At 36.8% G+C, this 21,025-nt stretch overlaps 1 protein-coding gene across 8 annotated transcripts in view; it reads right to left on the reverse strand.

The window, feature by feature from the left end:
• The window catches only part of SOX6 (SRY-box transcription factor 6), a 368,589-nt gene that overhangs the window by 41,520 nt on the left and 306,044 nt on the right, over nt 1-21,025 (reverse strand). For all 8 annotated transcript variants that reach the window (XM_082283580.1, XM_082283584.1, XM_082283585.1 and 5 more), the window contains one exon: nt 19,156-19,346. In XM_082283580.1, the coding sequence (XP_082139706.1) occupies nt 19,156-19,346 (191 nt within the window). The remainder of the gene's footprint in view (nt 1-19,155; nt 19,347-21,025) is intronic.

Consider the following 21,025-nt stretch of genomic DNA (forward strand, 5'->3'; position numbering starts at 1 on the left):
TTTTCTTCTAATTAAACACATACATGTGCATTTTTGAGAGACAGACAAAAATAAACACAAATTACAATTGACATCCACTTCTACTAGGAAATAGCAGGACTGCGGTTTGTTTTTTTTCTGTGCTGTAAAGTGACTAATAGAAGCAATTCAATAGCTACTCGTGGACCTTTGGAATGGTCATTTGAATTTCTAACATTAGATTTACAAGAACAAATGTGCAAGGATATGGCAAAACAAAGGAGTTTTTCCTAGACTAAATATTTCAAAGGAATAAATATATATATATATATATTTAAGTTTAATTTAGCAGGTGGTTGGACCTTGTCGGTTATGGCCTCATTTTCACCAAGTATATAAAAATTGAGCCATTTAAATGCCATAAAAGTGAACAAAAATGCTTTTACTAAATTTAGACAATGCCATGATTCTGTACATATATCTGCATGTTACCCCAGATTTTTATGCTTGTGACTAAATTTCATTAAAAATATTGTCATACATTAGAATCAAAACAGAATTTCGTTACTAGCATCAAAACTGTGAAGCTCATTCTCTCTTAATCACCTAGTCATATATTCCAGGCTGAAAACTCAGTTTTAGCAAGAAGCCACAGCAGTGTAACAACCAGCAAAACTATTCTAGGTTCAGCACAACAATTTTCTTGGAATGGAAAAAAAAGGCAGAAAAGAAGTCACCAATTTCAATTTCATTGCGGTGTTCTGCAAACCTCAACAGCACAAAGCTGTTGCTTTCAGCTGCTATCCACACAGACAGTTGGGAAAAGAAAGGTCTTTAAAGAAATCCAGAAAACACACATCCAGACAAACATGCACACATGTCACTGGTCAAACATCTTTAGAAGCAATCCGATGTTCCTTTGTGAACAATATGCAAATTTAAGCACACATAAACAGACGTATATAAGTTTAATTCTAAACCTATAAAAGCTAAGAGAAAGACAGATGATATTCTCATAAATACTTCCATTCTATTGTTTCAACTGTTCCTTAGGACAAGCACATGTCAGAGTTTTGGACACTATCAGATAATGCTGGAAAAAGTTTGATAAACATCGACTATGTGATGCAATAATCAATTATCAAATCGCAATAAATGCAACTTTTCCTACATGGGTAGTAGTTATAAAGGTATGAAAGCAAATGTTCTATTTGCCAGTATTTTTACATTTAAGGAACTAGACTTCAGGGAAAATCTGAATATGAGTTTTACGCTTTTTATTACAGCAATCTTTGAGCGTGAATAGCATTGTATTTTGTAAGTGTAGGTTTGAGTAGCTCCATTAGGGTAAATCCTCCAGGACTTTGGGAGTACAGATATCTAACCCAGACACCCCAAATGAGTCACTGGGCACCTACCCCTTTTGTTTACCTCTATAAACAACACAAGCCTCTAGACATGCCTCTTCCATCCCGTGTTCAGGAAGACACCTGAAGTAGTTTAAATTGGTGATGCAAAAGACACTTGGGCTTAAATGTTCATATTCATATTTAGAATTAGAAATGCAATCAAGGCAGTTAACAAAATCCCACCAAATGCTACTGTTTTCAAGTATATGCCTTGCCTTGTGCTGGATGTAAATATATAATTGCATACCATGCATATAAAGATTAAGTAGGCTTTTTCTGTATTTATCGAGATGATTTTTTTTGGTAGCATTTTAAGCACTCTTTCTCAAGGTTGCGTTTTATGATTGCTGCTTATACATTGCTCTGTTTATACTCAAGCCTCTTTTGTTATCTTCAGAGAGAAAAGGAACATATCACTAAGGCAAAAGGATGGGTGACAATGGAACAATGATAATAACATCATTATGCAGTGTTTTGTCTCTTGTACCTCCATCACTGCCATGTTTTTCTCTGATTATTTCAGCCTCAGGAAAAAGTGCTGCTTACTGTTTATGTCAGGAAGGCAAGATTACTGTTTGCATGATTACAATATCAAGTATGATGCACGTAATGCCTGTGATAATATAAATGTACCCCTCAACTATCTCCTGTCTTTAATCTTCATGCAACTGGGGAAAGAAAAAAAAAACAAAAACAAAAAACAAAGAAAACAAAATAGTGAGTTGCAAATTCTTGCAGCCTCATATAGGCCTTAATCTTTTAAGGTGCCAAATACTTTCACTCCAGTCCAACAAAGGCCTCAGGGACATGGATAATCAGTACTTAACTCCAGGGGAATATATAAAGAATGGGCTAAATGCACTTGACTGAATCAGGGCCAAAGTGTGGAGTTCTTATGTTTACATGGAATCTGAGAACAAAAATTAAACCATTTTTTTCCAGGCTCAAAAAGATGCTTTCTCCTTACTGATTATTCTTTTTTCCCTTTGAAACAGGTAGGGTGAAGACCTTCTGGTACAAAGGATTATTTTTTGTTTAGGAATAAAACCATAAAGCAAAGAACACGGTCCTGTAAGGATCTGTGTGAGCAGACAAAACCTCTCATGAGCAATGTCCCGACTGAAGTGAAAGAATAGTTCTGCATCTATGAAATTGATATATTTACTTACTGATCTTTCTAATACAATCAAAACTACGTTGTTCATAATTTATGTTTTTAAAAGTTATACTCAAGGCAAAAGCAGCCCAAACTGGGTTTATGAACACTATGAATTCACAGTCAGAGAATGGTTTGGGTTGGAAGGGGCCGTAAAGATTCCCTAGTTCTAGATCTGACACCCTGCCATGGGCAGGGCTACTGTCCATTAGACCAGGTTGCTCATTCACCAAACCAAAAAAAGCCCCCAAAAACCAATAGGCAACTGGTAAAGTAGGATAAAGGCTCCATTTGGGATATCTGACATGCAAATGCTGGCAAATATGTATGTCCTGGAAACTGGGAGAGATTTACATGTCTTGAAAGGAGTGGCTCTTCCATGAAGGAAGTATGAACCAAAATAATAACAGAATGCTTTAAAAGGATAACTGAAGGCTATGTGTTTTTTCCATCCAGAATCCCAGAACCCTTGCACCTGAAACCATCCTAAATGCAAAATGACTACCTATGTGTGAGTGGAAAAAAATAATCTGTTTTTACTGCTGCAGTATACAAAGAGAAAACATCTAATCTATAGCCAATGCCACTGGCACAAATCCATTCCCTAGCTTTTCATCTAAAGTAGAATGATTTTATAAACCTTTTGTTTTTATCATGAAAAATTTGTCTCAAGTTTCCCAGATAAGATATCCATTAAGTACTCTTCAGTTCCAGGCAACAACTACAATTTAGAAAATGCATTTATACCTTAACAACCAGCCTTGAATGGGTGTTTCAAAAGTAGTGGTTTCTATCACAAATTAGCCACTTATGTCCCACTTAAGACCTATTTTTGACCTCATCCTCAGGATAAGCATAAACTGGGTCCTACTACATCTCTCTGCATTTAAAATGCACTTTTTCTCTCTTTCCCCCTATCCTTATTCACCCACTCGAGCTGACATATATGGAAAATTTCATGCAGTTCGCTGAAGGAACATTCCAGCACCTCATTCCAGTTGAAGATTCTTTGCTGTTCTGTGGACAAATACAATCTGTGAGTAAGAGGGAATTTCCTGTCTCATACTTTCCTTACTCCTTTGTATACTTGTATACTTTATAACTGTGATCACGTTTTATAGCTCTGTCTCACTGAAAGAGAACAATACTGTTCTGGGGAAGCAATCAGTATTTTGGAGCTTTTTACCATGGTATATGTAGACAATTGCAGTACTTACCACTGCTCATTAGCAGTAACCAAATAATTTTAAAATGGAGGTTAGTAACGGAATCTTCAGGCACAGAGAGGGGAAATTATTATCTTCTGGTTACCCAGAAAGTCAATGATTAAGCTGAGAGCTGAACCCAGGACTTCTGAACATTAGGCCAGTCCACTGGCTGTTATGCCACACTGCCCCTGCCATAAATCTGCTTGATGGATTTTTCAGTCATGGAACATTAAAGGCTCTGCTCTTGTCTAATGAATATGTTTAAAGAAAACAGTACAAACAAAAGCAAATGTAACACTTAAATTATCTGAGACATCCTGCTTTGATGTCACACTTGGATAAAGGATTTCCTACTGGAGACATATGTACTCTTATACATACTGTAAAATGTTTTAGCCAGTACCACTAGCTGGCATACTGGTATCTATTTATGCCTGAAAATGGAGCATAATCAGTTTTAGGTGGTTAAGAACAATCTGAGCCAACTTTTATATTATGACCAAAAGCTTGGCAGTGCAGTAGCAGTGGCAAGTAGCAGAAAATTGCTTGCAGTGTTATTTGCCAGATTACTTGAACGATTTACATTGGGATTTCAAGAGAGTTTGAAGTATTAAAAACTCAAGATTTGGAAAAGTCTTAGACTGTGTATTTTTGTTCCTAGTTACAACAAGATGCACAGAGGAGCATTATGATATAGCATGACTGACTAAATCAAGCATTTTTTAAGATAAACCACCTGAAGCATTTAGGAGCAGTTCAGTTTGAACTGTGAAGATTTCTTTTTTAATTGAAGATTTGGAAAGCCAATTGATTTAGATGAAATTATCAACCTTGCACATCTACTTGTTTAAGATTCATGTTGACATTGTACTAAATATGGCCATATAGTTTATATTCTAGATAAATTGATCTGACTACAAGCCTCACTCTTTAGTATGATTCTTACTCCAAGATAAATCAATATTTAATATCTCCTGCAACAGCCCCTGTAGATAATTTTAAACCTTTTCTCTATCCCATTAAGTCACCTTTAAAAATTCTTTATACAAGGCTTCACAGATGACTTCTGAAAAACTAGTTTATGAAAAGCAGTCTGAAATTCATTAATTCAGATGGAAAGGATTTTTTAATCTTGCTGCATTGTGCTGATCTCTAAATCCATCTCTGTTTAACTAATTCTCCTGCTCAGCTAATTTGAAGAATAAAGGAATACTTCCTGAAAATCTGTAACACAGGTTTTAAACGTAAAGAAAAATATCTTTGTACTGCTTGCTTTGTACTACAAGATACCTCTGGGGTATGAGCTTCTGAAAAAAACAGGCTAACCAAGGCTCTCCCTGACTCCCTGAGAGGATGGGCACTCTTCATCACCAGCTACCAACTTCCACCCAGCTCCAGCCCCACTGTCACATCAGCTAAGGGAAACAGTGATAAGGGAAGCAGCACGTCAGGCTCAGACATCAGTCACATCCCAGCCTCCATTTTGAATATCACAAATTATGTCTGCTCCCTCTCCCCTCCCCACCCTCCAATCTGGTGCAGCAGCTGAGAAGGAAAAACATCTCTTCCTCCTCCCTCAAACCTCTCCTATGGCTAAGGGCCCCACTGGGATAGGAGGCTTTGATATCAGAAGAATGCAAACAGCAAGGCTCAGGTTTGCTGCTTCTTAGGGTTTAGAAAGAGAGACTTAAGAGGAATTTCAAATGATTATATATTGGGAGAACTGAAAGGGATGATGCCAAAAGGAAGGAAAGAGCTATATACTCTGGAGCTATCTGGTTGTAAATCCACCATTTAAACTATAGGATCTTCACATTCCTATCTGTGCTCTCCCTCACTCTCATTTCCTACCCTGCAATACATTCAAAGTGCATTTTCAGTGGCATGGTATGCAGCAGTGAATTCTGTCCCATCACTCACCTTCCGACCTATGGTCCCCACAAACAGTCCACAATACTTTAGAACTTCTGATTCAGCTATTTGTGGGGTCATGCTGAAAAATAAGACACTGAAAGGTTTCAGTGTAATAAAAGGGAAAGCTTTTGTTTTCAAAGCCTTTGCAGCTTTTACAGAAGAATTGCTCAAATAGTTACATCCTTGAGCAGGCAGTGAGCTGCAGCTAAAGTTGCTGAGAACCTCTTTGCACTGGAGAGACAATGTGCTGAACTGAGATAGTTCTTGCCTTTCAAATCTATTAAAGATCTTCATCTCAGGAGCTATAAATTCTATGGTTTGTATCAAAGCACAGCCTAAAATGGTCTGATCCTAAACGGGTTCTGTCATCAGTTACAAAATAGAATTAGTAAAGAAAAAAAATGTGACTGATAACTCACAATGAAGTTTTCAATTTTATCTCTATTCCTTTGCTACTCCAAGCAATCAAAAATGTGATATATTGTGTATTTTGCTTATAGAAAATGGTCAGCATTTAGCTTAGCTGTGAAGTCAAAGCCAAGGCAGATTTACCAACAAGAATGCAGCTGTATAGAGGACATACCCACAAAATAACAAAAAGAGGTGAAATAATCCTATCTCTTCACAGCATGAGATGTTAGTGGAAATTCTAATGTGGAAGTTGTGTGCTATCCTATTAGTTAATTAAGATGTGACACACAGCACCAATGAAGATGTTGTTTTCATGAGACACAAGAGCCCCAGCAAAAGCAGGGTGAGGTTAAGCAAGAGGGAAGACCAGCAGCAGGGAAAAAAGGAAAGGAGACCCAAACTAGTAGATCATTGCAATAACTGCAAGAACATTTCCCCCTCTCCCTTGTGATAAGAGAATGATAGAGACTTCCACTACCTAAACCGTAGTCTGCACCACACTGGACTAGAGCATTCCTATTACTGCAGCACTGGAATCTCGTAACTGTTGAAGGATGATTAAGTAATGCAGTCCCTGATTCAGAGGGACATGTGCTGAGATGCATCCTCAATATATCAAAAGCTTTACGTTAGGAGAACTTATGTGGGGTCAAAAACAGGAAATTGGGTGCTCTTTGCCCTTTTAACTGGATTCTTTATGTCCTTGTAACACATATGGTAACTACAGTAACATGGCATGGGTGGGGAGAAAGGGAAGTCACTTGATAAACTGAGCAAGTAGTACACTTCATCACCTTCCCTTGTGGGATAGCTCACACGTGCACCACAAATTTCCTGTACTGCCATTCATTACTTTTGCCTGTCCATGCTAGTGAGTACATCCTGATAAACTATAGATGGCTTTTGGACCAAATGGAATGGATATCCTGCATAGCAGAGTGTGGTGGCTATTGCAAGCACTGATAGGCATCCCAGTCTATATAGGGTCAGTTTATAACTGAGAATATTCTAATTCAGACTGTTCCTTGCCGTGAAAGAGGAAAAAATAAACCTTGCATGAAAGAGGGTGGGAGCAGACCTACAGGAAAATGTCTTCCTTGTATTTCTAAGTTTTGTTATTTCTGAATGGAAGCACTAAGAGTTGACATACACTTCATCAATGAAACATTGCAATGATATAGTGTGATCTGTAGCATGACGCTGAAGAATAAAACACAGGAGTTATGCAAAGGTCATGCAGGTAATCCCTCGATAAAGGGGAATCCCTTGGGAGGAAGACTGCAGCCATACAACCTAATCTTATTCATGAGTATTCAAAGAGCTTGAGGAACAGAATTCTGGCAGGGAGCTGGCAGCTGAATACATTTTGGCAAACTGCTGAACCTCTGACAGACCAAGAAGTTTTACAGTACATGATGTGTCAATGACTCACTTTGTATACAGCTCTAATGCACATCCTTCCAGTGAAGGCTTCTAAACAGAATGTAAAACAAATGTACCAGCATCCAAAATACAGCAGAGTGTTCCTGAGCTTCAGAAATGGAAAGCGAACAAGGAGACAAAAGTGGGATGCACGAAGCAAGAATCTCTATGTATGTAAAAAGACAGTTCATCCAAATAGGAGGCATATAATGAAATTGTTACTTCACAATTGAACTCAAGGATGCAAAGAAAATGGCAGGGAGATAGGAATGCTCACACTGCCTGCTGTCTCAAGAAGCCCTTGGCAAGATAACAGTGAAATCATGCACCCAGCTACTGATCAACACTGGTCTGACATTAAACCACAAGTGTCCACTTCTCTTACTGGCTGTTTAATAAATTGCTTTGGAACGGGTGGAGGTAGAGGGGAGATCTTTCCAAAACCTTGTCTCAATGTTCTCCCTCAGTTAATGAATGTCAGCAAGTGGAATAGAACAGACACTTGATATGTTTTTCTAGCCTTTCTTATAGAAGCATTTGCAACATGTTAGAGGCCACAGGCATAGAAGTGAAATAGTGGGAAATTAATGTTGTCTGTAGATTTTCAAGATGTAAGCTGGGCAATTTCAGCTTGTGGGTTAGGGATACTTTAGGTTTTAAGTAGTGTTATAACAGCTTACTATGACTTGAACAAGATTTTAATGTGAGCAATCTGATGCTGAGTATCATTTATTACCCTGTTACACATTTCCAATTGAGATAGACCTGTTTGTGGAGTTAGTATTATTTGACTAGAGACGAACAAGCTATATGCAGTGAACATTTTATCCAGAAATTAGAGTATATCTTATCTTTTCAAACTGCCCCTGGAGGTTCAGCAATTTCTATACATGTATGAGTGTCAATGTTTTAACAATTCAACTTTTTAAAGCTTTGCATGAACTGTGCACTTAAATGCTCAACAGTTTTCTGCTTCTGATTTATGCTATAGTTGGTCACCTAAGACAAATGACATTGTTTTCAATGCCTGACTCAATGATAAGCATTGCAACTTTGATTTAAATTACCTGAAAAAAAAAAAAAAAAGGCACCTGGGAATTCTCTCAGGTAAGAGACCTCCTAGGTAATGAAAAGCTTTTACTTCAGTCTATCAGCTCCTGCACCCAAAAGCCTCAACGCCGTAGAAAAACCAATGAATCTGTCTCTGGCATACCACTGGTAGGAAAAAGATGGCAGTGGTAAGGGATAGTGCAGCAAGGCCTTCAAGAGCCCTAGATTAAATTGCTGCAGAGTTCAGGGAGCTGCTGTAAAGATCTATAATTAGCATTGACACTTTATCAGGGGCTGGAAGATCTCCCTGATACTGCATTCCTCATTTGGTCAGTGGGTGCTGCATCAAAGCCTCCATTTCTTATTAAGAGGGGTCGAGCAATTTGGGTATAAATTGCAAATGCCTAATTGTGCACAAATGTCCATGTTCATATGTAAATACAGTCATAGAAATAAAACCCCGTTTGCATGAATATTTGTGAAAAGAAACAAAGGAAGGACTAGGCATGGTTAAACTCCATTAATCAGATTTCAAACAAACACTTGCAAATACTGTTTCACATTATTGGCTCAAGTCTGTTCACAAGATAAAAGAAGACAATTTTACCTGTTAGCATGCTTATTCTTTTGATTGAAGCAGAACAGTTAAGCCAGCAAAAAGTAGCATATAATCCCAGAAACAAGCAGCTAAGTAAATATCCTTAAACAACGGGGAGTGTATTTGAATTTATCATACCTATTGATGCAGCCTAATGACACTTGAGAAACGGGAGACATTTTTAATTTTAGAAAGTAATGAAGTATCAGGGAAAGCAATCCAAATTTATCCTTGCTGTATTTTATCTGCTGCAGTAGAGAGTTATATTGGCAATGCTTTTGGCGTAGCAAATTTGCTTAGAGGAACACACAGAGCCTGGAAAAAAAATGGCAGTAACTTTTGCGGGTGTCTTTGCTTGTATCTAAGTGTGAAATAATATGCAAATGTATTCTGTAGTTCTCAGGACAATTGAGGAAGTGATATGATAGGATTGTGCAGCTGCCATTCTGACCCACAATTTAAATCAATGAATATATTCCTGTCCTAGCAAATTTATGCTTGAACAATAATTTTCAACCTATCTTTATTGTTTTGTGGAGAAGCATAATAAAAACACGGAATAAATTTTGGTATATATCTGTAAATTCTCCTGAGTAGCTTGGGAAATGCATTGTGTATAAGAATCATTATGCTGTTACAGTCATCAGAAAGACACTATCCTTTATGGCAGAACATCATCTTTTGGAAAAAAATATCCTTGTTGGTTTGTGCAAATTTTTCAACACATCCTTGAGATATGTTTCAATCTAATTCTGTTCCTTTTGAATTTTCAGTTGCTCCAAAATTTAAGGGAGAAGACCAAAATGGGGCAAAGTTTGTATCCTTTTCATGTGAAATACCCTATGCAAGGGAAAAAGCATTGTATTTGGCATTTTTTTCTTGACCTACAAAGGCAATAGAAGAAAAGGGCCAAGTCTCCATTATTATTATTATCATCATCATCATTATAATTAACATTATTATTAATTTGGTCTAAAACCTGAAGTTAGGCAACCGCTTCAAGTAGCCCTGACAACAAAAATAAAAAATCATAACTGTGTTCAGCAAGAATACTGTTAAGCACAGGTAGTGGCAAAACCTCTAGCAGTCAATATTCAAGTGCAAAAATAGCTCTTGAGACCAAAATTTTTGTGCTGATTTCTTTCCTGAAAAGAGTATTTTGTTGCCAACTGCTCTTGGCATTGAACTGAAGGCATAAAAAACTTTAAAAGTTCACCTAACATGGAAAGTTCCTATCCTCTGCAGTGTGTGTGTGTATATTTATGTATGCCTCTCTATATATACATATGTAGTTATTCAGATAATAATGTTTCATGTAGGTTATCTCTAGGTATATTTCTTTTATTTTCTTACATATGTACATCACTGTTGGGCTGGTCAAACTTTTTTTTAATTTATGGTCCAGTAAAATTTCTGTGACTTATAATTCGCAAAGACTGCAAATTTTTCACTCAATTAATTTTGATAATTTAATCAATAGAAAAAATAATTTTGATTTTATTTTAATCAGCCTCCACATGACTCGAGGGAGTAAGCATTTAACTGTACCTCTAATGCATTGGAACTGAGCTGTACAAATTACCAATTTTATACAGACAATTTTGGAAAGTAAGGTAATTGAGAAAATGTTTAAAAACAAACATCCTCACAGCAAATTCTTCTATAGGTGTAAACTGGATCCCTAAGCTGTCACCAAAGCTAAATTATCTGCAAATTTAGATGACCTACATATGCCAGAGATTTTGCACTGTTTCTTTTTGTCTTTTCCCTGTCAGTTCCACAGTTTCAGTGAACATGTATTTTTAATGTGCAAATTTCAAATACATTATTTGTATGTCTTTCTACACACAGCATACAAAGTAAACCTGAAAAAAAAATTTAGTAGGTGTATTGATAGGCATGAGTGTGACTACATAGGTGTAAATAGCATTTGAGAAAGAGCATGTGATCAATTAAAGGCTGCATCACACGTTACGTACAGACAAAGTTAACGATTCATGAGCAGCTTTAATATTTCTATCTCTGGGCTTGGAGGAACAGACTTGACAAGATTTCATACCCACAGCCTTCTGCACCTGGTTCCCATTACAAACCTGGCCTTGATAATGGGGCTGTGTTCTTCTGCAGGGGCTAATGTTGGCACTGGTATTTTCCTCCCATAACTCTTAGAACCCGAGTACCAGTGTTACGGCTGTGTTTGACCCCCTCTGTGCATGAGCACTTACAGCTTCCATCACCTTTCTCACTACATAGATAGAGATCAGATAAAACATTTCTCTAAGTATGGGAACAATTTCTGACCTGTTTTTATTTCCTGTGATATCTACAAAAGCTAGTAATACATTACAGGCTTCAGGGTTATATCCAAAGTCAGATTAGTTGTTTTCCTTCTTAGTTTATAATTGAAACATTTCTCCTTAAAAGATATGGTTGGAGATTGAGCCATTAATTTTTGTTTTTCCAAGGTGCTCTGCTTCGAATTTAATTTCAAATTACTCTGAAAGTTCTAGTTGTAAAGCATAAACCCATTGCAATACTTACCTGTATCTGAGAGATATTAAAACCATTCAGCTGTTCAAAGATGCATCTAATTCCTGAGGAGAACTCACAATAGAAAAACAAAACTGACAATGCTCACTGTGCCCCTAAATACACTGATTTAGAAAACCGATACAAACATATGACATTCATACAAAAAGCAGAAATCATCTACACCCTGAGATTCTTAAAAAAATAGCAGGGAATTCCCTGAAGGGAGATGCTGCCTAGGAAGTCCAATCATAACAAACACAATACACCCTGAAAAAATATGTTTCTTGGAATCATTATTATTTTCCCCCCATTCATGGTTATAAACGCATATGGATGTCATGCTTTACCTTGTCTTGGCATGAAAATTCAAATTTTGGAAGCAACAGCATAAATAAACTGAATTTCTCCAGCTACAAAACTGAATGTTTGAGGTCCAGCATGTTTTCCAGTTCTAATAAAAGGGGGCAGTATTACATCAGCTGAAATTCTGAATTGTCCAAATTATCATAAAAAGAGCTAGAGAAGGATACAAAACTGCTGAATTCCACTGAAAATAGACTGTTACTGTGTACACAGCCACAAATCTGCTTGTCTGCCTTGGGGTAAAATTTTCAGAGCTAGTTCGGTGGGACTTAGGCTCCTACATTACAGCCACTTCAAAAAATTTTTACTTGAGTTACTATTTTCCTTTCAAAATTATTAAGGAAATATTACAATGGGTATAAAATGAAGACACATGTTTCATGTAGCTAGGATAAGCCCTAAGCCTAAAAAGGAAATTGCAAAATTATTGCAGTTTCAAAAAATTTTGGAGCAATTTTTTTTTTTTCTTTTTGGTTTAGTTTTTTTTTTTTTTAAATAAAGATTTTTCAGATTAAAATACTGGTGTCCAAATATGGCTTTAGGAAATTAACTTTGAACACCCAGTGTAAAAAAAAAGTCCTAGTTTACAGGAAATTAACTTTGAGCACCCAATGTAAAAAAAAGTCCTAGTTTACATATATTATGTACAGCCACAAGTAGATTACTAAATTGAGCAGATTCACAGTCAAGCATAAAGGACATTTGTTTTGTAAGAAGTATGAGGACTGCTGGGATTTGTATTTGAAACTTTTCCCTATTCCAGGGCGTTTAACTTAGACCTGTCACTTATCTGTTCTAAAATGATGGATCTGCAAAGAGGTTGTCTCTATGCAACGTGTCCTTCTACATCCCAGAAAGTCCCCAGGGAAAGGTTTGTCGGCTGAGCGGGATGACGTACTCAGGAAAAAACACTTTGCAGTGTCTCTTTGTAGAAATCAGAGTCTTCATTAGACAGATGGAATACACTCCCACTGAGTTGAATAAATTGCCTATACTCTTGCAAGAAAGTGAGACCACACTAACAGTTCCTCAAGTAAATCAATGTCTTTCTTTTTTTCCTTTCTATGCAGTTCTAGGTTTTCTATTATCAAATCTAAATACTTAAATTACATTATACCTAAGTTTAAGCTGTGGGGGGCAGGACCTTTCTTAAGTTACAGTGAGTGTAAAACTTGCTACAATGACTGTGGAGACAATACCATAAAAAAGTAATAACTTTGCAAAACTAGTCATCTGCTGTTGTTACTGCTTTTTTTTCTTTTTGCCTAATTAGCTACTCACCCTTTAATTACAAGTAGAACTAAGACTGAACCAATAGAAATAAGGAACTAATGGAAAATACTTACAGTTTCCATCATGTCTTACAGCAGACTGAAATATAAGGATTGACCTCTTATTTACTAAGTACAAATAGTCTGCTAAAAGAAACTAAAGGGGAAAAAAAAAGAAAATCCAAGTTTTTCTTAAAAGAAAAAAAGGAAAAGAGAAGAGATCACTACCTGCAAATCTAAAACACATATTCATAAAGCTTTATAAGAAATCCACAAGGCCCTTATGACCAATTAATTTATGTTCTAAATTTAAGGGTGGTCAGGACTGCGTTCAGTAAAAGCAAAAAGAGAATTGCATGCAGAATGAACTGGAAAAGTATTTTCTTAACTGTGTGTTTGGGGTTTTTTAACAGAGCTGAGAAATGACGAATAGCAAGGATGCTTGTAACAAGGTGATTCTCACTGTGATTGTCTGGCAAATCTCCTGTACATGCAGAACAGACAGTGTGACTCCTGCCTCTGCAGTTGTTCTGTCTCTGATGCTGAATGTATGGGGAGAAAAAAAGCTGGCAAAAACCTGATGGCAGCATAAGGCAGCATTGCTTGCCTTTAGAAAAAAAAGCAGTACAACGCTGGAGCCATGGCAGGGCTGTAGGCAGTCAAAAGGAGATTATGCATGACTGGTGACTTTTCCTACAAAGACTTCCTGAAGTGTTTTTATCAGGCCAAGTTTGTACATATGTGCAGGAGCTTCATATAGATGATGAAGTGTAACAGCTCCAGAGGAGCTGTTACACCCTATTGTCTCAATAATCCACATACTTAACAGTCCCTAAATACAGCAGAGCGTAGCACCTCCAAAGGGGTCGTTATGGCTTATCAAGTCAAATCCAAGGGCCTAAATATGGATTTGATCAATAGACTGTAATATCTCCAGGGGTGAATAATACACATTTTTAAGAATGTACACGTTTTGCATACAAACTGGGGTCTATATTAGGATAAATTACATGGATTCAACTTGCAAAACTTTGATTTAGAGATAAGAAAGGAATAAAAGGCTCATTAGAAGAGGTGCTAAAGTACCATAACTCCCAGGAAGTAGGCAATGACTCATGTCATTTATTTTGGGGTCTAATTCTGCTTTCCTACTGCAAATACACAGTTGTCTGAAAATCTACAAAAGAGTAAAAATGGAATATAAACATAAAAATGTTATATTACATTCTGCTTACTCTCAGATCTCAGTGAATATGCTTCATGGTAAGGTAAATGGGGATGTGGAGATACAAATATATTGTGATTATTGATTTTGTATTTATTCAGTCTTGACTTCATATATTTTCCTCCAATCACAGTTCTACCTATATTTTTAATACAAAGATTTTCTGAAGCATCTTTGTCAGCGCTTTCCTGCTTTATGTATAAAAAGATAGGATGTGATTATTTTTAAAATAATGTCAGTTATCTTATAAATTATATAACATTTTCAGATTCATTTAAAGCCTTAAATCAAAGCAAATCTTCCAGGCAACGATGGTAGTTTGAAATACTAAAATAAATACAAGTAGCTGAAGGAATGCAGATTTTGTTTAAGTACTCTTTTTGTTGAAGGTGAACATGGCTTGACTGGAAAGAAGTCATATCCTCTAAACAAAGATGACTTTTTGGTATGATTTTACTTTTGCTTCTACCGCATGGTAAAAGCTCTGTAGATTATTTTCTCCATTCTCCTCTCTCACCTTCCGCAGTGTTTCTGTTTACTCTGTTAAATGACTGACACCATTACTCTTCCCTTTCCTCAGTCACACCACACCTGAGTTTTTTGCTCCACCTGAGGTGGAGCAGAAAAATTCAACTCTGTTATAGTGACTTTTTTTGCCTCATGGGCATTGTACTGGTTTAGGCTCAGGGTTAAATTTAGTTCACACGGTGCTGAGTTTTGGATTTGTGACTGAAACAGTGCTGGATAACACAGGGATGTTTCACCTATTGCTGAACTGGGCTTCTACAGCAAGACCTTTTCTGGTTTTGATGCTGCTCTGCCAGAGAGGAGGCTGGGGGTGTGCCAAGCTTTGAGAGGGGGACAGAGCCAGGCCAGCAAACCCCAACTGACCCAAGGGATATTCCACACCATATGACATCATGCTCAACAATAAAATCTGGGGGAAGAACAAGGATGGGGAAAATGTTTGAAGTTTTGGCATTTGTCTTCCCATGTCACTTATTTGTGCTGAAGCCCTGCTTTCCTGGGAATGGCTAAACATCTGCCTGGCAGTGGGAAATAATCAATTAATTCCTTGGTTTACTTTACTTACATGCACAGCTTTTGCTATACTTATTAAACTATACTAATCAACCCACAAATTTTCTCTTTTACCCTTCTGACTCTCCTCCCCATCCCACTGATGGGAGTGAGTGAGTGGCTGCATGGTGCTTACCTGCCTGTCCTGACCCACAACAGCACACAAACTCAAATAACTCCAGAGAATGGTATCATTTCAGAAGTATAAACTAACCTTAATACTTTGCCAAATGACAAAGTTAGGCTGTCCCAGAGTGCTGCATGTTTTTGTTTTGGTCTTTCTGATGAGTGAATCTCTGTGAGCACTTTTAAAGCTTTGTAGATTTTTTTTTTTTTTTGAACAGCAGAATATGAACACAGGCAATTTTCAATTCTGTGTCTGTAACCAAATACAAAGCTTTCTGAGATTTAAATGACACATTTTCTAAAAGGCCTAAGCCCAGGCTTTGAAGTTATGTACATAATTTTGTGAGCGCAATCATTTGCACAACAAACTATTACCAACTATCTGAACTTGAAGACCAGTAACTGACCAGAACTCAATAGCTTTTTTAAACCAGCTGCAGGCAATTAATTTGTCATCTTTTTCTGGTGCCAGCTTCCAGCTACTCATTTCTACAAGTCTAATTACCTGAAGCCAATATCTGAAAATTTGGTCCTGAAAACACAGGGTTCTGATTCTTCAAAAGAAACCAATCCAAAATTGCAACTGTTATCAAAGCTTCACTGGGATTATGACAAAAACTACACGCGGTTTTCTTGGCATACAATTATTTCAAAATTATGTTTCTCTAATTGAAGTGATCTAGCATTCCTGCTCCCCCACCTCCATTTTGACCATCCTGCCCATCATTTTTAGAGTAAAAGAAGTATAGTCATAATGTAAAAATTGAAAGGCAGAAGGTGAAGGGGGAAAGAAGAGTGTTCTAGAATTCTTCTTTGTGTGAAGGATGCTTCTGGTTTTAATGTATTTTATGCTTGCTATAAAATATAAATACATTTTCTTAGTATTCATGACCAAATTAATACTTTTATTTTCTTTAGGATAGGAGTGGAGATATACCATCATTGAAAATGACTGATTTATATCCTGTTCTTTTGCAACCCCTGCCTTTTCTCACATCTGCGGAGCGAGGATAACAGGCCAGCGAACCAAAGGTAAAACCAGAGCACATACTACAACCTTTTCCTGCCTTAATTGTTCTATAGTACCTGCTACAATAAATAAACCCAGCAGGACTACATAAGGTCACTGAGAGACTTAACAACAGATTTCCCTGCTGCTGTTTTATTCTTAGGTTTTAAAAGTTGCAAGTGCTACCGTGAAAAGCCTCCTCATAAAAGATGGCATTTGAGAATGATGTTGTTTGTATCTGTTAAAGAGTTCCCATTCACTCTGCTATATTTGCAAGCAAAAGAAAATATTTTTTTGCTCAGACTGCCTGATGTATAACCTCAATCTGGAAGCTGTGCATCAATCTGTGTATTGCTAGTAACCGGCACAAAGTAGAAATTTCAGATTATTCACTGAAATATTTACTGACTCTGCTTTAAAGGGTGAAAGATGAAATAGAAACTTGTTATATCGAATACAAGACACAAACATGATACTGAAAATACACAGGGAAGAGAGTCAATAAGTAAGTGGATGCCATTTTTATACTTATTTTTCAAAGTGAAATCAAATGTTAAGAATTCTTTTAATAGCCCTTATAGCATATTAGATATTTTTAAATGTCAAGCCACTGAAACTCATAAATTTTAAAATAAGCATAATTTTATAAACTCTTCGTACTGATCATATATGTGACATTTATTTTATTTTTATAACCTGGGCTTTAGTATCCTGCCTCTTGATTAGTTAGGACAAACACTGAGTTTACAATTAGTGTTGTCTGAATACAGCCTGCTTGATCAGTTATTCATTTCTATATTTTCTCATAGTATCAGCTTGTATTAAATGGGGTTTTCAATTATGACATTTCAACTAATACTAGCAGAAATAAGTATTTATTAGACACTGAATCTGACTTGGAAAAGAATTTTTTATCTTGTATGGAAACATTTTAACAAATCTTTTTTAACAGATGCTAAGCCTTTCTCTTGTTTTGAGTGCAGTAAAGAAACTATCAAGCAAAAATATAAAATGCAATTAAAAGGTGTGTATCAATCTTTAATGGGTCTGTTTATGACATTTCTTTACCTTTCTGTGCCTTGCTACAAAACACTCACCAAGCATTCCCTTGTGGGTTGAGAAAAGTTCAGCATATCGTCAAATTCATCATTTAAGTTATAGTTAATATTCTGCTGAGTCTTATACTCAACCTGGACACAAAATTCCTGTTAGTCTTTGGGCTACAATATGATCTTCCCTCCCTCACCCAAGAAACAAAGAATCTACCCTCTGATAGAGAGAATCGCAGAATTTTTACAGGCATTGGAACTACCTGTTGTTTTGGAGTGTTTTAAAAATTAGTCTGAAACACTAGTTGCTGTATAGGCTAATTAATGTGTCAGTTTTCTTTCCATTCCTTACTAAATTGCATCATAACCATTCTGTTTGCCAAAGCTTTAGTGATTACTGGGATAGGGTTTTTGCCTTTCTAGTTAATAGGAATAAATACTGTGGTATGTAACTGGTTTTGTGTCAGTGGTGAAAAATAACTTGTGTGCTGTATTTGTTGCAGCCCGTGGCACCTCTAGGGAAGCTAACAGAGAAGCATTCTCCATCCAAAGGGCTGCCTTTTTTCTCAGCCAGTTACCAGATCCCCTGCTCTCTTGCCCTGGTGTATATGCAGAGACCTGCTGCTGGAGCAGATCCTGAAGATCTCAGAAAGGCCACAGAACAGGACAACACAGGTACAAGGAATTTTAAAAGAGTCTTCCTTGTCCTCTGACTGGTCCTTAAAGCAAGTGTGATAGAAACTGCTCCTCACCTTTTGAATATGATCCCAGGTTGCTATTTTGTAAGCTGGATCATGTCCTGCTCAGTCCAGCGCTCGTCCCATTATCCTAACATTTTCTACCTTTTACTCGAGTGTGCCATCTCATTTCAGTGATTCAACACCAGAGATTCAACAAAGAATTTTGGTCTCTAACTTCCAACTACAACTGAGAGCCAAATGCAACCACTTTGAGCTTGAGTACTTTGTTGCACCCGAACCACAGATTTGAGCACACTCAAATTCATATGCTGGCATTGTAATACTCAACCATGCTAATACAGAACTGCCCTTGGAGCTGTATTTATCAATCCAGCTATTCTCAAGAGCACAATTCAAAATCTGGTGGCCACAAGCTTCAAAACCAGCCCCTTTTCCATGTTTCTGTGTGCATGCTTACAGCTTCATCACATGAGTGCACAGGACTGTGGGTTTGAATGCTGTGATGTAAACCTAGAACAGTTTGTAGCACAGCACTGCAAAGTGACAAGGTGTATTTAACATGAAATCAGAGATGGCTAAAAGCTCTAAAAAGAAATCTCATATAAAAATAAGAATCTGTTTTGCAGGGAAGAGAAGAGTGAGTGACAGACTGTGGGGAAATGGGAGACATTACCTTTTCAATCCTGCAGTTGTTTAGACCCATGTTATTCATGGAGGGCAATTTTCCATCAACACCATGAGGCTGCTGTTGCTGCTGCTGTTCCCTTTGGATTTGCTCTCTCATTTTTCGAGCCTCCTGAATGGCTTTCATTACTGTGTCCTGGTCCCCAAATAGGGCAGGTGAATTAAGACTGGAAAGGATATCTATAAACAGAGAACACATTTTATTCAGGTAATTATCCAAATTAGAATCTGGGATAAGAACTCTGCTCTCACACTCTTAGAACTGCTCCCAACCAAGATCTGCAGAAGGAGGAGTGGCAATTGTCTGAAGGCTGAATTACTCTACTGAAGTAATTGATAAGCCCAGGCATTTATTTCTCTGTTAAAAATACAACCATTGAGGTCTTGACACACCCTGAGATGGAGCTATCTGAGCATACTCATGGACTCAAATATGTGTTTAAAACAACAGTATTCTGAAGCTTAAACTGGAAGCCTTTTGAGGTATTGAAAATAATTAATGAAATTAACAAAGGAGAAAACAATGTTTACTTGGCAATGACACTCTAAGTCAATTCTTAGAATTTCTTTAAAGAGAGAACCATCACTCCAGATGTTAAGATTTCCATTTCTATTTCAGAAACAGCTCTCACATTTACTTTTTGGGGACAAAGTTCATTATTATGATAAAATGGTTATAAATCTCTAAATCAGTAGAGAAAAAACCAGTTTTCTTTCTATCACTCTGAACATGAAGAAACTTTTAAACAAGCATGAAATGCAGGCAAGCATTCCTGTTACATCTTACAATGCACTCATGAAGATGAGTACCCCAGATAGTTTTGGATCTGAGAGAAAAAGACAGCAATTATTTTGTGACTGTTTTTTGTTGCTGTGATAAAACTCTAATCAACCTTTTCCTACATGGAAGTATTCTCTAGACTGCACATGGATAGGTTTGTGAATATATATTCTAGCTAGGGAATTTTGAGCAATCACACAGTTTTTGTGTGACCTGTGCATCTGCCTGACCAGCAAATGTCTTTTATAAAAGTTCTGAATTTGTTAGTTTTGTGTGCTTACTGACTTACTGACTGTCTACTATTAAAAAAAAAAAAAACACAACACCAAAAACTAAATCCAAAACAACAACCAAAAAAGGCTAAGATTTTGAATTAACCTTCAGAAATAATTTTTATATTCTTTTAATCTCACTGAAGTTCAGCTGAGCAAAACACAGAAAATTCAACCTCGACAGACCCTGAATTATTCTAACATAAAAATGATTAGGTGTTTCTCACACTTTATCCTGTGAACCAGATGGTTAATTTAATACTGTGGCCTAAGTAAGAAGAGATGCAAATTGTGATGTTTTAGAGGGACTGGTAATGTTTTCTGTCTGAATGAAACATGCCTCTCCAAAATAAAAATAATGAATTAGAGGAAAAGGAAAGTTTCCAATGCTCTGAACTGTTTCAGCAAGTAAGTTCCATTCTGGATGGTAAAGAAGTTTGGAACCATATGTGCATGATTTTTAAAGAGATTTAGATTTGTAATCATCTAAATTTTTTGTAAAGAAAGGTAGCTAAAGCTCTTACATGGCTTGCTGATTTCTGGTAATGTCTTCCTATCTTTTTTTATGCTTAAGGACTGAGACAAAAATTTTTTATGACTTTATACGAAAAATATTTTTGCCTTAGGCACTATTTGTCTTCTGTGGTCCTTTCTCTTGAATGGTCTAGGATTTCAGATTGATACTTTGCTTTCTAATGTAAGATAATGCAGTGATAGTTGCAAATAAATTGACAGGTAGAGTATCTAGCTAGTTGCAGAAAATGTCTTACAGAGATCATGATGTTCCCAAGTGTTTGGGAATGGAA

This window comes from Coloeus monedula, assembly GCF_965178545.1.
Source record: "Coloeus monedula genome assembly, chromosome: 6".
Lineage (NCBI taxonomy): Eukaryota > Metazoa > Chordata > Aves > Passeriformes > Corvidae > Coloeus > Coloeus monedula.